This window comes from Procambarus clarkii, chromosome 90 (assembly GCF_040958095.1).
Source record: "Procambarus clarkii isolate CNS0578487 chromosome 90, FALCON_Pclarkii_2.0, whole genome shotgun sequence".
In the NCBI taxonomy this organism is placed as follows: domain Eukaryota; kingdom Metazoa; phylum Arthropoda; class Malacostraca; order Decapoda; family Cambaridae; genus Procambarus; species Procambarus clarkii.
In genome coordinates this window covers 6,046,469-6,067,129 of record NC_091239.1, presented here as the reverse complement: position 1 = coordinate 6,067,129, position 20,661 = coordinate 6,046,469, and the positions used below count along the sequence as shown (strand labels likewise).

The 20,661-nt window shown below is 42.0% G+C and overlaps 12 protein-coding genes across 12 annotated transcripts; all 12 read left to right on the top strand.

Annotated features, from left to right (window-relative positions):
* The first annotated feature begins 116 nt into the window (after positions 1–116).
* Positions 117–521, top strand: LOC138359338 (putative leucine-rich repeat-containing protein DDB_G0290503). Its single transcript, XM_069318476.1, has one exon. The coding sequence runs from the start codon at positions 117–119 to the stop codon at positions 519–521; it is 405 nt and encodes a 134-aa protein (XP_069174577.1).
* A 373-nt stretch (positions 522–894) lies between these two features.
* On the top strand, positions 895–1,341 carry LOC138359337 (uncharacterized). Its single transcript, XM_069318475.1, has one exon. The coding sequence runs from the start codon at positions 895–897 to the stop codon at positions 1,339–1,341; it is 447 nt and encodes a 148-aa protein (XP_069174576.1).
* Positions 1,342–2,267: 926 nt separating this feature from the next.
* LOC138359336 (uncharacterized protein PF3D7_1120000-like) lies at positions 2,268–2,630 on the top strand. Its single transcript, XM_069318474.1, has one exon. It carries the CDS (start codon positions 2,268–2,270, stop codon positions 2,628–2,630), a length of 363 nt encoding a protein of 120 aa, XP_069174575.1.
* A 15-nt stretch (positions 2,631–2,645) lies between these two features.
* Positions 2,646–3,050, top strand: LOC138359335 (uncharacterized). Its single transcript, XM_069318473.1, has one exon. The coding sequence runs from the start codon at positions 2,646–2,648 to the stop codon at positions 3,048–3,050; it is 405 nt and encodes a 134-aa protein (XP_069174574.1).
* Positions 3,051–3,152: 102 nt separating this feature from the next.
* On the top strand, positions 3,153–3,617 carry LOC138359334 (uncharacterized protein PF3D7_1120000-like). The gene has a single exon (XM_069318472.1). The coding sequence runs from the start codon at positions 3,153–3,155 to the stop codon at positions 3,615–3,617; it is 465 nt and encodes a 154-aa protein (XP_069174573.1).
* On the top strand, positions 3,614–3,988 carry LOC138359333 (hyaluronan mediated motility receptor-like). Its single transcript, XM_069318471.1, has one exon. The coding sequence runs from the start codon at positions 3,614–3,616 to the stop codon at positions 3,986–3,988; it is 375 nt and encodes a 124-aa protein (XP_069174572.1).
* Positions 3,989–4,057: 69 nt separating this feature from the next.
* LOC138359332 (uncharacterized) lies at positions 4,058–4,922 on the top strand. Its single transcript, XM_069318470.1, has 2 exons — positions 4,058–4,145; positions 4,474–4,922. Exons 1-2 carry the CDS (start codon positions 4,058–4,060, stop codon positions 4,920–4,922), a joined length of 537 nt encoding a protein of 178 aa, XP_069174571.1.
* Positions 4,923–5,066: 144 nt separating this feature from the next.
* Positions 5,067–5,489, top strand: LOC138359331 (uncharacterized). Its single transcript, XM_069318469.1, has one exon. The coding sequence runs from the start codon at positions 5,067–5,069 to the stop codon at positions 5,487–5,489; it is 423 nt and encodes a 140-aa protein (XP_069174570.1).
* A 332-nt stretch (positions 5,490–5,821) lies between these two features.
* Positions 5,822–6,244, top strand: LOC138359330 (uncharacterized). Its single transcript, XM_069318468.1, has one exon. It carries the CDS (start codon positions 5,822–5,824, stop codon positions 6,242–6,244), a length of 423 nt encoding a protein of 140 aa, XP_069174569.1.
* A 1,090-nt stretch (positions 6,245–7,334) lies between these two features.
* On the top strand, positions 7,335–7,739 carry LOC138359329 (uncharacterized). The gene has a single exon (XM_069318467.1). It carries the CDS (start codon positions 7,335–7,337, stop codon positions 7,737–7,739), a length of 405 nt encoding a protein of 134 aa, XP_069174568.1.
* A 374-nt stretch (positions 7,740–8,113) lies between these two features.
* On the top strand, positions 8,114–8,641 carry LOC138359328 (uncharacterized protein PF3D7_1120000-like). Its single transcript, XM_069318466.1, has one exon. The coding sequence runs from the start codon at positions 8,114–8,116 to the stop codon at positions 8,639–8,641; it is 528 nt and encodes a 175-aa protein (XP_069174567.1).
* On the top strand, positions 8,638–9,278 carry LOC138359327 (uncharacterized protein PF3D7_1120000-like). Its single transcript, XM_069318465.1, has 2 exons — positions 8,638–8,870; positions 9,137–9,278. Exons 1-2 carry the CDS (start codon positions 8,638–8,640, stop codon positions 9,276–9,278), a joined length of 375 nt encoding a protein of 124 aa, XP_069174566.1.
* The last annotated feature ends 11,383 nt before the right edge of the window (positions 9,279–20,661 follow it).

Below are 20,661 nucleotides of genomic sequence, written 5' to 3'. Positions count from 1 at the left end.
CTCACAGAGGCATCAAGGATAATCTCAGAGTCATCAAGGATACTCTCAGACCTATCACGGATACCCTCCGAGACATCAAGGATACTCTTAGAGACATCTAGGATACTCTCAGAGACATGAAGGATACTATCAGAGACATGAAGGATACTCTCAAATATATCAAGGATACTCTCAGAGACATGAAAGATATTCTCAGAGACATGAAGGATACTGTCAGAGAAATGAAGGATACTCTCATAGACATAAAGAATACTCTCAGAGACACGAAGGATACTCTCAGAGACATGAACGACACTCTCAGAAACACAAAGGATACTCTCAGAGACATGAAGGATACTCTCAGAGACATGAACGACACTCTTAGAGACATCATGGATACTCTCAGAGACATGAAGGATACTTTTGGAGATTTGATGGATACTCTCAGAGTCATCAACGATACTCTCAGAGACATCAATATTCTCTCAGAGTCATCAAGGTTATTCTCAGACCCATCACGGATACTCTCCGAGACATCATAGATACTCTCCGAAACATTTAGGATACTCTCAGAGACTTGATGGATACTCTCAGAGACATGAAGGATACTCTCATAGATATGAAGGATACTCTCAGAGTCATGAAGGACACTCTCAGAGATATCAAGGGTACTCTCAGACCCATGAAGGATACTCTCAGTCCCTATGAAGTATACTCGCATAGACATGAAGGATACTCTCAGATGCATGAAGTATACTCTCAAAGATATGAAGGATACTCTCAGCATCATCAAGGATACTCTCAGAGACAAGAAGAATACGCTCAGATCACATGAAAGATCCTCTCAGAGACATGACAGATACTCTCAAACACATGAAGGATAATCTCAAAGACATGTAGGATACTCTCAGAGACATGAAGGATACTATCAGAGGCATAAGGGAATGTCTCAGAGACATCAAGGATACTCTTAAAGACATGAAGGATTCTCTCAATGACATGAATGATACTCTCAGAGACTTGAAGGATACTCTCAGAGACTTGAAGGATACTCTCAGAGACATGAAGCATACTCCCAAAGACATGATGTATACTCTCAGAATCATGAAGGATACTCTAAGACTATTGAAGGATACTCTCAGAGACATGAAGGATACTGTCAGAGACATGAAGGATACTCTAAGAGACAGGAAGGATACTCTTAGGCTTGTGAAGGATACTCTCCGAGACATGAAGGATACTCTCATAGATATGAAGGATACTCTCAGAGACTTGACGAGTACACTCAGAAACGTCAAGGATACTCTCAGACACGTGAAGGATACTCTCACACCTCATGAAGGATACTCTCAAAGACTTTAAGGATCAGAGACACGATGAATAATCTCATAGACATGAAGGACACTCTCAGAGACATTATGAGTTCTCACAGACCTATGAAGGATACTCTCAGAGACATGAAGGATACTCTCAGAGATATGAAGGATAATCTCAGAGACTTGAAGGATACTCTCAGAATCATCAATGATACTCTCAACGACAGCAAGGATACTCTCAGAGACATCAAGGATACACTGAGTCCCATGAAGGAATCTCTCAGACACCCATGAAGGATAATCTCAGAGACATCAGAGATAACCTCAGAGACGCATAGGATACTCTCAGACACATGACGGATACTTACAGAGACATGAAGGATACTGTCAGAGATATGAAGGATAAACTCCGACACATGACGATACAATCAGAGACATGAAGGATACTCTCAGAGGCATCAAGACCCATGAATGATTTTCTCATAGACATGAACGATACTGTCAGGGGCATGATGGATACTCTCAGAGACATGAAATATACTCTCAGAGACATCACGGATACCCTCAGATACATTAAGAATTCTCTCAGCATCATCAAGGATTCTCTCAGAGATATGAAGGATACTCTACGACCCATGAAAGATTCTCTGCGAGACTTAACGGATACTCTCAGAGACAAGAAGGATACTCTCAAAGTCATCACTGATACTCTTAGCGACAGTAAGGATACTCTCAAAGACGTCAAGGATACTCTCACAGACATGAAGGGGTACTCTCAGAGAGATGAAGGATACTCTATGCGACATGCAGGATACTTTCAGGGATATAAAGGATACTCTCAGAGATATCAAGGATACTCTCAGAGACATGAAGGGTACTCGCAAAGACTTGGCGGATGCTCTTAGAGACATGAAGGATACTCTCAGAAACATGAAGGATACTCTCAGAGAAATGAAGGATACTCTATGAGACATGAAGGACACTCTCAGAAACATGAAGGATACTCTCATAGACATGAAGGATACTCTCAGAGACACGAAAAATACTCTCAGAGACATGAAGGATACTCTCAGAGACATGAAGGATACTCTCAGAGACATGAAGGATACTCTCAGAGACATGAAGGACACTCTCAGAGTAATCAAGGATTCTCGCAGAGATTTCAAGGATACTCTCAAAGACATCAAGGATACTCTCAAAGACATGCCGGATACTATCAGAGACATGAAAGATACTGTCAGAGAAATGAAGGATACTCTCATAGATATAAAGGATACTCTCAGAGACACGAAAAATACTCTCAGAGACATGAATGACACTCTCAGAGACATCTAGGATACTCTCAGAGACATGAAGGATACTCACAGAGATTTGATGGATACTCTCATAGATATAAAGGATACTCTCAGAGGCATCAAGGATACTCTCAGACCTATCACAGATGCTCTCCGAGACTTCAAGGATACTCTCAGAGACATCAACGATACTCTCAGAGACATGAATGATACTCTCAGAGACATGAAGGATACTCTTATAGATATGAAGGATACTCTTAGTGTCATGAAGGACACTCTCAGAGACATCAAGGGCACTCTCAAACCCACGAAGGATACTCTCAGTCCCTATGACGTTTACTCGCATAAACATGAAGAATACTCTCAGAGACATGACAGATACTCTCAAACATATGAAGGATACTTTCAGAGACATGAAGGATACTCTCAGAGACATGAAGGATTCTCTCAGAAACATTAAGGATTCTTACAGACCTATGAAGAATACTCTCAGACCCCATGAAAGATACTCTCAGACCCCTTGAAGGATACTCAAATAGACATCAATTATACTCTCAAAGATATGGCGGATGCTCTTAGAGACATGAAGAATACCCTCAGAAACATGAAGGAAACTGTCAGAAACATGAAGGATACTCTCAGAGAAATGAAGGATACTCTCAGTGACATGAAGAACACACTCAGAAACATGAAGGATATTGTCAGAGAAATGAAGGATTCTCTCATAGACATGATGGATACTCTCAGAGACACGAAGCATACTCTCAGAAACATGAAGGATACTCTCAGAAACACGAAGGGTTCTCTAAGACCCATGAAGGAAACTCTCAGACCCATAAAGGATACTCTCAGAGACATCAAAGATAGTCTTAGAGACATGACGGATGCTCCTAGAGACATAACGGATGCTCTCAGAAACATGAAGGATACTGTCAGAGTCATGAAGGCCACTTTCAGAGACATCAAGAATTCTCGCAGAGATATCAAGGATACTCTCAAAGACATCAGGATACTCTCAAAGACATGACGGACGCTATCAGAGACATGAAGGATACTCTCAAATATATCAAGGATACTCTCAGAGACATGAAAGATATTCTAGGAGACATGAAGGATACTGTCAGAGAAATGAAGGATACTCTCATTGACATAAAGGTTACTCTCAGAGACACGAAGGATACTCTCAGAGACATGAACGACACTCTCAGAGACACAAAGGATACTCTCAGAGACATGAATGACACTCTCAGAGACATCATGGATACTCTCAGAGACATGAAGGTTACTCTCAGACCCATCACGGATACTCTCCGAGACATCATGAATACTCTCCGAGACATCAAGGATACTCTCAGAGACATCAAGGATACTCTCAGAGTCATCAAGGTTAAACTCTAACCCATCACGGATACTCTCCGAGACATCAAGGATACTCTCAGAGACATCTAGGATACTCTCAGAGACTTGATGGATACTCTCAGAGACACGAAGGATACTCTCATTGATATGAAGGATACTCTCAGAGTCATGAAGGACACTCTCAGAGATGTCAAGGGTACTCTCAGACCCATGAAGGATACTCTCAGTCCCTATGAAGTATACTCGCATTGACATGAAGGATACTCTTAGTTGCTTGAAGTATACTCTCAAAGATATGAAGGATACTCTCAGCGTCATCAAGAATACTCTCAGAGACATGAAGGATACGGTCAGATCACATGAAAGATACTCTCAGAGAAATGACAGATACTCTCAAACACATGAAGGATAATCTCAAAGACATGACGGATACTCTCAGAGACATAAAGGATTCTTTCAGAGACATTAAGGATTCTTACACACCTATGTAGAATACTCTCAGACCCCATGAAATATACTCTCAGACCCAATGAAGGATACTCATATAGACATCAAGGATACTCCTAAAGACATGGAGGATACTCTCAGAGAAATGAATAATACTCTCATAACCATGAAGAATGCTCTCAAAGATATGAAGGATACTCTCAGACACATGAAGGATACTCTCAGCGACTTGAAGGATACTCTCAGCGACATGATGGATACTCTCAGAGATATACTGGACACTCTCAGAGATATGAAGGGTACTCTCAGACCGATTATGGATACTCCTCAGAGATATGAAGCATACTCTCAGAGACATGAAGGATACTCTCAGAGACATGAAGGATACTCTCAGAGACATAAAGGATACTCTCAGAGACATGAAGGATATCTCAGAGACACGAAGGATACTCTCAGAGACGTGAAGGATACTCTCATAGACATAAAGGATATCTCAGAGACACGAAGGATACTCTCAGAGACGTGAATTATACTCTCAGAGACATAAAGGATACTCTCAGAGACATAAAGCATATGTTCAGACACATGAAGGATCCTCCTAGAGACTTGAAGGATACTCTCAGACATATTAAGGATACTCTCTGATCCCATGAAGGATACTCTCAGAGACATGAACGACACTCTCAGAGACATGAAGGACAATCACAGACCCATGAAGTATACTCTCAGAGACATGAAGGATACTCTCAGAGGCATAAGGGAATGTCTCAGAGACATCATCGATACTCTTAAAGACATGAAGGATAGTCTCAGAGACATGAAGCATACTCTCAGAGACATGAGGGATACTCTCAGAAACTTGAAGGATACTCTCAGACCCATGAAGGATACTCTCAGAGACATGAAGGATACTCTCAGAGACAGGAAGGGTACTCTCGGAGATTTGATGGATACTCTCAGAGTCATCAACGATACTCTCAGAGACATCAATATTCTCTCAGAGTCATCAAGGTTATTCTCAGACCCATCACGGATACTCTCCGAGACATCAAGGATACTCCCCGAGACATTTAGGATACTCTCAGAGAGTTGATGGATACTCTCAGAGACATGAAGGATACTCTCATAGATATGAAGGATACTATCAGAGTCATGAAGGACACTCTCAGAGATATCAAGGGTACTCTCAGACCCATGAAGGATACTCTCAGTCCCTATGAAGTATACTCGCATAGACATGAAGGATACTCTCAGATGCATGAAGTATACTCTCAAAGATATGAAGGATACTCTCAGCGTCATCAAGGATACTCTCAGAGACAAGAAGGATACGCTCAGATCACAGGAAAGATCCTCTCAGAGACATGACATACTCTCAAACACATGAATGATAATCTCAAAGACATGTAGGATACTCTCAGAGACATGAAGGATACTATCAGAGGCATAAGGGAATGTATCAGAGACATCGAGGATACTCTTAAAGACATGAATGATTCTTTCAATGACATGAATGATACTCTAAGACTTGAAGGATACTCTCAGAGACATGAAGCATACTCTCAGAGACATGAAGTATACTCTCAGAAATATGAAGGATACTCTCAGACCATTGAGGATACTCTCAGAGACATGAAGGATACTGTCAGAGACATGAAGGATTCTCTAAGAGACAGGAAGGATACTCTTAGACTTGTGAAGGATACTCTCCGAAACATGAAGGATACTCTCATAGATATGAAGGATACTCTCAGAGACTTGACGAGTACACTCAGAAACGTCAAGGATACTCTCAGACACGTGAAGGATACTCTCACACCTCATGAAGGATACTCTCAAAGACTTTAAGGATCAGAGACACGATGAATAATCTCATAGACATGAAGGATACTCTCAGAGACATGAAAGACACTCTCAGAGACATTATGAGTTCTCACAGACCTATGAAGGATACTCTCAGAGACATGAAGGATACTCTCAGAGATATGAAGGATAATCTCAGAGACTTGAAGGATACTCTCAGAATCATCAATGATACTCTCAACGACAGCAAGGATACTCTCAGAGACATCAAGGATACACTGAGTCCCATGAAGGAATCTCTCAGACGCCCATGAAGGATAATCTCAGAGACATCAGAGATAACCTAAGAGACGCATAGGATACTCTCAGACACATGACGGATACTTACAGAGACATGAAGGATACTGTCAGAGATATGAAGGATAAACTCCGACACATGACGATACACTCAGAGACATGAAGGATACTCTGAGAGGCATCAAGACCCATGAATGATTTTCTCATAGACATGGACGATACTCTCAGGGGCATGAACGATACTCTCAGAGACATGAAGGATACTCTCAGAGACATTACGGATACTCTCAGACACATTAAGAATTCTCTCAGCATCATCAAAGATTCTCTCAGAGATATGAAGGATACTCTACGACCCATGAAGGATTCTCTCAGAGACTTAACAGATACTCTCAGAGACAAGAAGGATACTCTCAAAGTCATCACTGATACTCTTAGCGACAGTAAGGATACTCTCAAAGACGTCAAGGATACTCTCACAGACATGAAGGGGTACTCTCAGAGAGATGAAGGATACTCTATGCGACATGCAGGATACTTTTAGGGATATAAAGGATTCTCTCAGAGACATCAAGGATACTCTCAGAGATATCAAGGATACTCTCAGAGACATGAAGGAAACTGTCAGAGACATGAAGGATACTCTCATAGACATGAAGGATACTCTCAGAGACACGAAAAATACTCTCAGAGACATGAAGGATACTCTCAGAGACATGAAGGATTCTCTAAGACCATGAAGGAAACTCTCAGACCCATAAAGGATTCTCGCAGACATTAAAGATGGTCTGAAAGAATGGCGGATGCTCTTGGAGACATGAGGGATACTCACTGAAACATGAAGGATACTGTCAGAGACATGAAGGATACTCTCAGAGACATGAAGAATACTCTCAGAGTAATCAAGAATTATCGCAGAGATATCAAGGATACTCTCAAAGACATCAAGGATACTCTCTTAGACATGCCGGATACTATCAGAGACATGAAGGATACTGTCAGAGAAATGAAGGATACTCTCATAAATATAAAGGATACTCTCAGAGACATGAAGGATACTCACGGAGATTTGATGGATACTCTCAAACCCACGAAGGATACTCTCAGTCATCAACGATTCTCTAAGAGTCATCAACGATACTCTCAGAGACATCAAGGATACTCTCAGACCTATCACAGATGCTCTCCGAGACATCAAGGATACTCTCAGAGACATCAACGATACTCTCAGAGACATGAATGATACTCTCAGAGACATGAAGGATACTCTTATAGATATGAAGGATACTCTCAGTGTCATGAAGGACACTCTCAGAGACATCAAGGGCACTCTCAAACCCACGAAGGATACTCTCAGTCCCTATGAAGTTTACTCGCATAAACATGAAGAATACTCTCAGTGACATGACAGATACTCTCAAACATATGAAGGATACTTTCAGAGACATGAAGGATACTCTCAGAGACATGAAGGATTCTCTCAGAAACATTAAGGATTCTTACAGACCTATGAAGAATACTCTCAGACCCCATGAAAGATACTCTCAGACCCCATGAAAGATACTCTCAGACCCCGTGAAGGATACTCAAATAGACATCAAGGATACTCTCAAAGACATGGCGGATGCTCTTAGAGACATGAAGAATACCCTCAGAAACATGAAGGAAACTGTCAGAAACATGAAGGATACTCTCAGAGAAATGAAGGATACTCTCAGTGACATGAAGAACACACTCAGAAACATGAAGGATATTGTCAGAGAAATGAAGGATTCTCTCATAGACATGATGGATACTCTCAGAGACACGAAGCATACTCTCAGAGACATGAAGGATACTCTCAGAAATACGAAGGGTTCTCTAAGACCCATGAAGGATACTCTCAGACCCATAAAGGATACTCTCAGAGACATCAAAGATAGTCTCAGAGACATGGGGGATGCTCTTAAAGACATGACGGATGCTCCTAGAGACATGACGGATGCTCTCAGAAACATGAAGGATACTGTCAGAGACATGAAGCATACTCTCAGAGACATGAAAGATACTCTCAGAGTCATGAAGGCCACTTTCAGAGACATCAAGAATTCTCGCAGAGATATCAAGGATACTCTCAAAGTCATCAGGATACTCTTAAAGACATGACGGATACTATTAGAGACATGAAGGATACTCTCAAATATATCAAGGATACTCTCAGAGACATGAAAGATATTCTAAGAGACATGAAGGATACTGTCAGAGAAATGAAGGATACTCTCATTGACATAAAGGATACTCTCAGAGACACGAAGGACACTCCCAGAGACACAAAGGATACTCTCAAAGACATGAACGACACTCTCAGAGACATCATGGAAACTCTCAGAGACATGTAGGTTACTCTCAGACCCATCACGGATACTCTCCGAGACATCAAGGATACTCTCCGAGACATCAAGGATACTCTCCGAGAAATCAAGGATACTCTCAGATACTTGATGGATACTCTCAGAGACACGAAATACTCTTATAGATATGAAGGATACTCTCAGAGTCATGAAGGACACTCTCAGAGATATCAAGGGTACTCTCAGACCCATAAAGGATACTCACATTCCCTATGAAGTATACACGCATTGACATGAAGGATACTCTCAGATGCATGAAGTATACTCTCAAAGATGTGAAGGATACTCTCAGCGTCATCAAGGATACTCTCAGAGACATGACGGATACGCTCAGATCACATGAAAGATACTCTCAGAGACATGACAGATACTCACAAACACATGAAGGATAATCTCAAAGACATGAAGGATACTCTCAGAGACATAAAGGATTCTCTCAGAGACATTAAGGATTCTTACACACCTATGTAGAATTCTCTCAGACCCCATGAAATATATTCACAGAGCCCATGAAATATACTCTCGGACCCAATGAAGGATACTCATATAGACATCAAGGATACTCTTAAAGACATGGATGATACTCTCAGAGAAATGAATAATACTCTCATAACCATGAAGAATGCTCTCAATGATATGAAGGATACTCTCAGACACTTGAAGGTTACTCTCAGCGACTTGAAGGATACTCTCAGCGATATGATGGATACTCTCAGAGATATACTGGACACTCTCAGAGACATGAAGGGTACTCTCAGACCGATTATGGATACTCCTCAGAGATATGAAGCATACTCTCAGAGACATGAATGATACACTCAGAGACATGAAGGATACTCTCAGAGACATAAAGGATACTCTCAGAGACATGAAGGATACTGTCAGAGAAATGAAGGATACTCTCATAGACATAAAGGATATCTCAGAGACACGAAGGATACTCTCAGAGACGTGAAAAATACTCTCAGAGACATAAAGGATACTCTCAGAGACATACAGCGTACGTTCAGACACATGAAGGATCCTCCTAGAGACTTGAAGGATACTCTTAGATATATTAAGGATACTCTCTGAACCCATGAAGGATACTCTCAGAGACATGAACGACACTCTCAGAGATATCAAGGATACTTTCAGAGACATGAAGGACTTTTGGAGATTTGATGGATACTCTCAGAGTCATCAACGATACTCTCAGAGACATCAAGGATACTCTCAAGAGTCATCAAGGTTACTCTCAGACCCATCACTGATACTCTCCGAGACATCAAGGATACTCTCCGAGACATCTAGGATACTCTCAGAGACTTGATGGATACTCTCAGTGATATGAAGGATACTCTCATAGATATGAAGGATACTCTCAGAGTCATGAATGACGCTCTCAGAGACATCAAGGGTACTCTCAGAGACATCAAGGGTACTCTCAGACCCATGAAGGATACTCTCAGTCCCTATGAAGTATACTCGCATAGACATGAAGGATACTCTCAGATGCATTAAGTATACTCTCAAAGATATGAAGGATACTCTCAGCGTCATCAGGGATACTCTCAGAGACATGACGGATACGGTCAGATCACATGAAGGATACTCTCAGAGACATGACAGATACTCTCAAACACATGAAAGATAATCTCAAAAACATGAAGGATACTTTCAGAGACATGAAGGATTCTCTCAGAGATATTAAGGATACTCTCAGATCCGTGTAAGAAACTCTCAGACCCATGAAGGATACTCGCAGACCCTTTCAGGACACTCTCAAAGACATGAAGGATACTCTCAGCGACATGAAGGATACTCTCAGAGATATACTGAACACTCTCAGAGACATGAAGGGTACTCTCAGACCGATTATGGATACTCTAAGAGATATGAAGCATACTCTCAGAGACATAAAGGATACTCTCAGAGGCATAAGGGAATGGATACTCTTAAAGACATGAAGGATACTCTCAGAGACATGAAGCATACTCTCAGACCCATGAAGGATACTCTCTGAGACATGAAGGTTACTCTCAGAGACAGGAAGGGTACTCTCAGAGACATGAAGGATACTCTTAGACCTACGAAAGATACTCGCAGAGACATGAAGGATACTCACATAGATATGAAGGATACTCTCAGAGACATGACGGGTACACTCAGAAACGTCAAGGATACTCTGAACGTCATCAAGGATACTCTTAGACACGTGAAGGATACACTCAGCCCCCATGAAGGATACTCTCAAGGACCTCAATGATACGCTCAGTGACACGAAGAATACTCTCATAGACATGAATGATACTCTCAGAGATATGAAGAATACTCGCAGAGACTTGAAGGATACTCTCAGAGTCATCAATGATACTCTCAACGACAGAAAGGATACACTCAACGACAGAAAGGATACTCTCAGAGACATCAAGGATACACTGAGTCCCATGAAGGATTCTCTCAGACCCCCATGAATGATACTCTCAGAGACATCAAAGATAATCTCAGAGACATATAGGATACTCTTAAAGACATGAAGGATACTCTGAGAGACATGAAAGATATTCTCATAGACATGAAAGATACTCTTAGAGACATGAAGCATACTCGCAAAGACGTGACGGATACTCTCATAGACATGAAAGATACTTACAGAGACATGAGGGATACAGTCAGAGATATGAAGGATAATCTCAGACACATGACGATACTCTCAGAGACATCAATGATACTCTCAGAGGCATCAAGGATACTCTAAGACCCATGATGGATACTCTCAGAGACATGAAGGATACTCTCAGAGACATCACGGATACTCTCAGACACATTAAGGATACTCTCAGCATCATCAAGGATTCTCTCAGAGATATGAAGGATACTCTCAGACCCATGAAGGATTCTTTTAGAGACTTGACTAATACTCTCAAAGACACGAAGAATACTCTCATAGTCATCAATGATACTCTCAGAGACATCAAGGATACTCTCAGAAACATCAAGGAAACTCTGAGACCCATGAAGGAGTCTCTCAGACCCCCATGAAGGATACTCTCAGAGGCATGGAGGATACTCTCAGAGACATGAAGGATACCCTCAAACCCATGAAGGATAGTCTCAGAGACATGAAGTATACTCTCAGAGACATAAAACAAACTCTCAGAGATATGAAGGATATTCTCAGAGATATAAAGGATATTCTCAGAGACATAAAGGATACTCTAAGAGACATGACGGATACTCTCATAGATATGAAGGATACTCTCAGACACATGAAGGATACTCTGACCCATGAAGTGTTAATACTCAAATTGTATGACGGTTGAAACATAACCAATCACAGGTGAGTAGGCCTCTGACGTCATGCCAGACAGAGCGGCACCAGGCGTGCTTCCAGCAGGCCTCAGTATTCTCACAGACCCAGAGCAGGTTGGACCTCGACTGGCCAGTTATACACCTTGTTGCCTTATTTAATAAAACTACTAAAGTTTCTACTTTGTATATCTACAACCAAAGAAAGCAACGAATACTGGTAGTAGCGGTGTGATTCATAATAAATTTTCTGAGCTACGAAATCGCAAGTGCCCACGTCACATCATGTGTGTCCAGCGCCTCCTGCCACCCACTCATCGACATTCAATGGTATTTTACCAGTCCGGGGTCCTACCATCAACCAGTACTCCAGGTCAACGTCTCAGAAGTAAGGGTCAATATTTTCCTGTGAGAACGCTAATTCATCAGTGAGGAGAAAGGAAGATTCCCGCGCCACCTGGGAAGCTGCACCACCACCACCAACACTGCCACCCAAGCCCACATCAACAAGCCTTGTGTGTGTTGCCTGTACCGTTCCAGCTATTGCAATCATCTTCTACAGCTTCAACTGCTCTGCAGCTGTGTTGTGCAATTTATTGAGAAACAATTGCTGAAAACAAGACTACGACCGTCTGACTAGCGTCGTCAGCTCCCAGTCACTACGCTGCAGCGCCACATTGCCTCTTCTCACCATCGCTACACCATTCTACAGTGAACGTCTGTCTACACGTCTCCATAGCAACTGGCCTTCACTCGCCATTCGACGATATAATTATTGTCACGCCCTCAACATCACACACACACATTCCTAGTGTGGGGTCCCCGAGCTTCGCGCCACTGCCGCCACGAACGCTGCCTGTCGCTTCAGATGTAAACAAACCGTGCATGTGCCTCTTCACACGCCTTGTTGCAGTTTTTTTTTCGTGTTGGCTATAGTCATATTGGCTTGGCCGCAGTCTTGAGTTAAGTAATTAAGAGCTACACCTTCGTGTACCATGTATTAATAGTGATTTACATAATATTATCCATAATATCCTGTGAATTAACCATTCAGTGACATTAAATATTGGAGCTGGTTACATACTCCACTCACACAGTTTCTCTGAGTCATTTTCAACATTCCTGCTTCCCACAGTAATTTCATTGAATATTAATTGTGCTATTAGAGTATTATTGGTAAATTTAAATTCCAGTGAAGTAAGAAATTATTGTTTTAGTAGTAGTTAAGGATTTGCACAATAGAACTATTTTTTAATTCCTCCAGGGCCTTAATTTGAAATTTATTCCTTCAACATTTCCCATTATAATGTTACATAGCAAGTTATATACATTCCTGTGTCCAGTTTCTGTGCTACATCCATTTTTCTTGCATTGCCACTTGTTGTGTTGAATCTTTTTAATGAAATTTTGCAATTGCACTTTCCAGTTTTTATTCTAAATTGCTGTGCTTAGCCTGGTTTAATTAATTTACATGCTTCAAATTCCAGCCATATTCATACCAGATTGTTAATTTAATTCACAATTTTGCTTGTTCTTAATTATTTGTTGCCTAGTACAATGTAATAATTTTAATTCTGCCATTTCCTTACCTTAGGCAAGTTTGATATATTTTTTTGAGTGTTTTATTTTTTTGTGTGTACTCTATTCCTTATGCCTAGTGTACTTAATTATAATTTGCGATCAACTGCCACTTCCTCGGTAGTGACAATGCCTACCACTGTTGAAACCCTTCAGACTCAACTGGAATAGTTGCTCGTTCCAATGTCCAGAGATCGGCTCAGGAAATGGTTATTCCACTTTTTGCTGGTGAATCCCGCTTATTAGAGTCATGGTTTAGTAAGGGTTGAAGAGAAAACAGTCGCACGTTTTTCTGAGCCTACTGATGCCGAATACCTCTTAGGTATTCGGGTCTCTTAGGTCTGTACACCATGATTGATGAAAATATTGCATTGTTTCCCCATCGTTGGAGCATTAGTATCAAAGACCACGTCATACCCTTGTGTAGCATGTATCGACAGGGCCATGAGTTCAACCTTCAATCAGACTACGTTAATTTTGTTAACACCCACCTTGCTAGCGTAGGTTTGTCAGATCCTTGTCGTGGTAGCATACCCGAGAAAACAGGCACTCGATTGAAGCATCGTAGTTGTGCAGTTGTTAAGGAGAGTGAGTATCGGGACTTTCTGGAAGGGGACGCCCTAACGGATTCTTGTTGTCTCGCTCGCCTGGCAGCTTCCATCTCTGAAGTCAGTGGTTCCACGGTTACTGACACTGTGCTGCACTCTCATTCTTTCACCAGAATAAGAGTTAAGGTTCAAGGAATGCCTGAGTTGTCGGATGTGATTGTGGAAAGTGAAACGTGTAAAGTGAATGGTACGTTTGTTGAACCCTCCTGGCACACAGTGCAGGATGGTACTGTTACATTGTATATTGCAAACACTAGTAAAGCCGACATCCATCTCCAGTCTGGCACCCTGTTGTAGATTTTGCCCATTACTCGTTACTGGTGCGAGTTGTGGATGATGTCTCCATGGATCATACTGTTTGTACACTCACACCAGGAGAACAGGGATCTCAGCCAGAGGTGCAAGCGCTACACCTCAGTCCTACTGATTTTCCTGACTCTGTGGCTCAGCTTTTGGAAATTTTGAACAGGAATAGAGCTGTTGTTGCTCTACCAGGAGAAAAGTTAGGTCTCATTCCTCTTATTACACATAAAATTCCCCTTGAACAAGGAACTACACCTATTTATGTACCAGATTACCGTCTTCCCCATTCTGAGAGAGCAGAAGCCGATTGACTCATAGAGAAAATGTTGCAGAGTGATGTAATTGAATCGAGTAATTCGCCATGGAACGCTTCATTGATTCTTGTACCAAAGGGAGATGGGACTTGGAGACCTGTAATCGATTATCGGAAGCTTAACAGAGTAACGATTCCTGATCGTTTCCCACTTCCAGTCCTATATGATTTGTTGCAAAGTATTGGTCGAAACAAAGTATTCTCAACATTAGATTTGTTACAGGGATTCTGGCAAACCCCCCCCTTGATGAGGAAAGTAAACAATTGACAGCCTTTAGTACTCCCAATGACCATTTTCATTTCAAAAGAATACCATTTGGTTTGCGGAGTAGTCCAATAACCTTTTCACAGCTCATGACAAATCTATTTCATAGATTGATAGGAAGTACTCTTCTAGTTTACCTTAATGATCTCATAATCATGTCGCAAGATGTTCAGACTCATTTCCAGAACCTTGAGAAAGTACTTGCAAAGCTCGCAGAAGCAAATTTAAAAATAAGCTTGCAAAATGTTCATTTTTAAAGGAGAAGATTAATTTCCTAGGTCATACAGTTACACCTTCAGGTATTACATTGAATGAATCAAAAATTGTTGCTGCTCGTGATTTTCCAACGCCTCGTACCGCAGAAGCCGTAAGTCAGTTCACAGGTCTTGTAGGATTTTATCGTTCATTTATTGCTGGATTCTCTATTATAGCCGCCCCACTTTACAAGTTGCAAAGAAAAGATGAACCCTTTGTTTGGGGAGTGGCCCGGGATCAGTCATAAAAAAAAAACTCATGCAGCCTCGATCTCGTCACCTGTCCTTAGGTACCCAGATTTTTCTAAACCTTTTACGTTGGTTACAGACGCTAGTGACATAGGTTTAGGTGCTGCATTACTTCAAACAGAAGGTCACAGAGATCACGCAATAGCTTATGCTAGCCGCACATTATCTAAAGAAGAGAAAAATTATAGCGTAACAGAATGAGAAGCCTTGGCAGTTGTCTGGGCACTTAAACATTTCAGGGATACAATTTATAATTACCCAGTTCATGTTCTTACAGATCACCAACCATTAATTCCCTTGTTCAAAAATAAGAATCCAGTTGGAAAGTTTGCTAGATATTTGGTCATAATTCAAGAATTTAATCCCACATTTGGTTATATTCCAGGAAAGCAAAATGTTGTAGCCATCACAGTTTGTAATCCTTCGTCACCAGTTGAAGAGATGAACTAATGACGTCACTCATTCCATACTTAAGCCGAAGTTTGTTGGGCATTTGTTTCTGTTGATTTAACTTGATTTGAAGGAGGTATAGGAGTGCATTAAATATCCACCCAGCTCTGCTGACCACACCGTCTCCCACTCTCAGCATCTGCTGACATAAATTGTCCGGCTTTACAGTTAGTCAAGTCTATATGCTAATTATATGAAAATGTAGCACTCTTAAATATTGCTGCTGGTGTCTGTCAGCACACACTGTTAGTTCGTGGATAGATACCCATTCTATCAAAAATATTTGAAAAAAATTATTTACAAACAGCTCTATTCCTACCTCGTAAAATTCGACATACTCAGCCCCTGCCAGTTTGGCTTCCGGTCCCAAAAGAGCACCAACGATGCAATCATTAGTCTCCTTGACGTTATCTACTCAGCCCTTGACAAAATGAGTTTCCGATTGGACTCTTCATTGACCTAAGAAAAGCCTTTGATACTGTTAATCACAACTACCTCTTACTTAAACTCCAGCATTATGGAATCCGAGGCCTTGCCCTTGACTACATCCGATCCTATCTTAGTGACAGACACCAATATGTAACCATCAATGATACAACTTCTTCCACTCTACCAATTACCGTTGGAGGGCCACAGGGCAGCATCTTAGGACCTCTTCTATTTCTTATATATATAAACGATCTGCCTAATGTCTCTAATATTCTCAAACCTATATTGTTTGCTGACGATACTACCCTTATCTATTCAAATCTCAACCCACATACACTAAATAATGTTGTGAATAATGAATTAAAAAAAAATCCACTTATGGATGTCAACGAACAAACTAACATTAAACATCGAAAAGACTTACTACATCTTATTTGGAAGCAAATCATCAAATGCAATTCAGCTACAGATAGACAACATTAACGTCAGTAATAAAAATGATGGCAAGTTTCTTGGCCTATTCCTAGACAAGAGACTCAACTTCAGCACCCACATTCAACACATAACTAAGAAAGTCTCTAAGACAGTTGGTATACTCTCCAAAATCAGATATTATGTTCCTAACTCTGCTCTCCTCTCACTATATTATGCACTAATCTACCCCTATCTTAATTATGGTATCTGTGCATGGGGGTCTACCACTGCAAACCACCTTAAGCCCATCATCACACAGCAAAAATCTGGTATCAAAATAATTACTAACTCTGCTTTCAGACAACACTCAGCTCCCTTGTTTAAATCCCTAAACTTGCTAAATATTAACTCCCTCCACACATTCTCTTGTGTCAACTACATTTACAAAACCTGTTCTTAAATGCAAACCATGCTCTGAAACTCTCCCTGGACAGATGTAATAGGACCCATTATCACCACACCAGAAATAAATATCTCTTTGATATCCCCAGGGTCAAACTTAATCTGTGTAAACACTCTAAGCAAATTAAGGGACCTAGTCTATGGAACTCACTCCCTAGTGAATTGAAAAACTGTAAAACTTTTGCCTTATTTAAAAGCAAAACCAAAAAGTACCTAACTTCATCTTCTTAGTTTCCTACACTGAGCTTTAAATTTGCTCGGTACCTAGTGTTACCCAATCTCCTAATTTTTATGTAATATCAAACAACCTTATCATTGTGTTCATTGCTGTCTTCTTTTATGTGCTAGCCATATGCTGTATTGTGACTACCAATTTTTGTCAACTACCATTCAAGCTGTCATTGCAATCAATCGTATATTGTTTCTGCTGTATTGTGCCTACCAATTTTTGTCAACTACCATTCAAGCTGTCATTGCAATCAATCTTAGCTACCTATGTGCTTTAATATACTGTACCTACAATTATCTCTCATCTTTTTTTTCATTTCATGTAACTGTTATCATTTTTTTGTCTATAAATTTTGCAAGTATTTACCTCCTTAAAATTTTCTTAGATTAAGGACCTGCCCGAAACGCTGCGCGTGCTAGTGGCTTTACAAGACTGTAATTACCATATTTGTATCCTCACATTCCTTATGTACATTCTTGTATATGCATAAATAAATAAAAATAAATAAATAAATAGATAGCAAGACAATAATGCAACAATCTGCACTAAACTGTTATAATGTTTTGTTGCACTTATTACCACTTCAGCTTTGGTCTAAATCAGTGGTCTTCAACCTTTTTTAATGTTGTCAACCCCTTGTGGTGATTAAGTAGAAGTAGTCCACTCCCACCCTGAAAAAAAAACAATAAAAATCTCACGTTTTTAATATTTAAAATCTATGTTTCATATATCATTTCTATGACTATTGTGACGGAGTTCCCCCCCTTATAATTCTCCGACGCCTGCAGTAAGAGTCATGTCTACTTTTCCCAAGCGTTCTCTACGTTGCAGGCTACAATTTGATACATGGGAGAGAGTGAAGTGTTCTCGGAGAGCCGAGAAATTTGTGAAATAGTAATATTTTGGCCTGTGGTTTAGGCCCTTTAGGGAGCCAAGATGGCGCTGGCCTCACTGATCTCCCGCCAAAACCGTGTGACGTCAGTGGCACAGGATTGGTCACCGACAGCAAGGTGGCACCGGGAGCCAATGAAAACCTCCCATAGTAAAAGTGACGTCACGAAGGAAGGGGGTCCGGCCAGCGCGCCGGGCTGGCGCCAGCAGTCAGACACGACACGTCATAGAGGTTGGGCGTGCGACGAGTGGTCCTGTCAGTCGGACAGTTATTCCAGCTCCCGTGGATTTATGCGTCACCGGAATTCCGCCAGTACTCTGAGAAGTCTTCCCTAGTTCATGTGTTGAACCAGAAGAGGGAATTGACGGTTATTTGAGCAACAAGTGCTCCAGTCAGGTACTGTGCCAGTAGCAGTGAAGCCGTGCAGTGACGTATGTTGACGTCGGTGGCAATTCACCAGTTCGTGACAGCGTAGTGGCTGACAGAGCCACTGGGTAGCTGAGGAAGAGAGGACTATTTGGGGAAACCGAACGACTGTAGCTGAGACGCAGGCGACAGCCGTTGCTGGGAGAAGACGACGGCCAGGAGACCGACTCCAACCTTCAAGAAGTCAAGAAGGAGGACGGACCTGCAGTGAGGAGGCACGGAGACGACGCGCTAAACGGTGGGACGACGAGAGGCTCTGGTAGGACACGACGACGTGTAGTGTGGGGGCGTTCCCGACACGAGGACCAGGAGCTACATCTCGACTCTCATCGGAGGATAGGGTGAAGTAGGTGGTTCTAGTTCCCTCCCCATTTCCCCTTTAGTTAGCTATATTATTTGGCTATATTATCTAGCCTGAAGATTTTATATGTCGTGAGCAAGTCTCACCTATGTCATTGTTACGGCCCTCTCGGGACGCAACGGGGTTCTCACTCTGATGTTGTTAGAGGAAGATATATGTATCCGTTCCCAAGCCAGTAGTGGCTATCAAGGGATGAGATCCGTGACGCAAGTAACTTAAAGGGAGTAGGGAAAGAAAGTTAAGAACTTAATATAATATAATGTTCACCATCACCGTTTAAATATATAAAAATCAAACGTGCACAGGGGGAGGGTATTAACACTTTACAAGGGGATCGTGCACAATCTAGTCTTCTGCTGAAGACTCTTGATTAAGAAGCTAGGTGCTGAGTCCGCGGTGCTTTCTTCGTGGCCTCAAGACGTGTCCTCTGAGAACGCCGAGCCTACCCTGGCCACAGGTCAGCCACAACACAGGTCCACTGGGGGCACCGTCGTGGAGGCCGTCAACCACACGTCCAGCAGGTCTGCTGGCAGGTACTGAGCCACCAAGGCTGGTACGGCCACTCCACGAACGATAAAAGGGGTATGCCCTAGACAGGAGTCTCGTGTGATATCACCAATCACCCTCCTGTCCTCAATACCCCAGTGGATTATCGTCTCCAACCGTCGGTCCCGGGTAAATCCTTTCACTGCCACTCCACTGGCAGGCTTAACACACCACAGTGTTCTTCCGGGGGGGACGACGTCACAACAGCTGCAGCAAACTTCACAGTATGGAGACTGGCTGCCTCGGGTAGACTCACTCAACCTTCAACACAGTGGTCCCAGGTCGACTCTGTAAACAGACACGTCATCAATAACAGGGACACTAATACATCTCACTTACGGGCCCGGGCACAAACACCTGACGTATCCAGTCCGTAGATGGCGCTGTCGTCGGAGCACCACCTCACCAGAGGTCAGGAGCGGCGGTGTTGAGCGCTGAACCAGACTGGAAACTGGTTCAGCCTGTACTGGCCTCGAGGCCAGTACAGGCTGTCCTCACTAGGTGTCGTCGTCCGTTTGGCGGGGGTTTCGGGAGCTGACCCACAGATGGCGTAGCTGTTACTGCTCCTTGCTCGGACGCTGGATCCGGGTTCGTAACAGTCATGGTAAAGCACCAGGGTGCTAGACAGTACTATCAAGAGTACTTGTAATATTCATGTTGATTATTGGTGTGTACAGGCACCAGGAACCAGTGATAAATTTACTG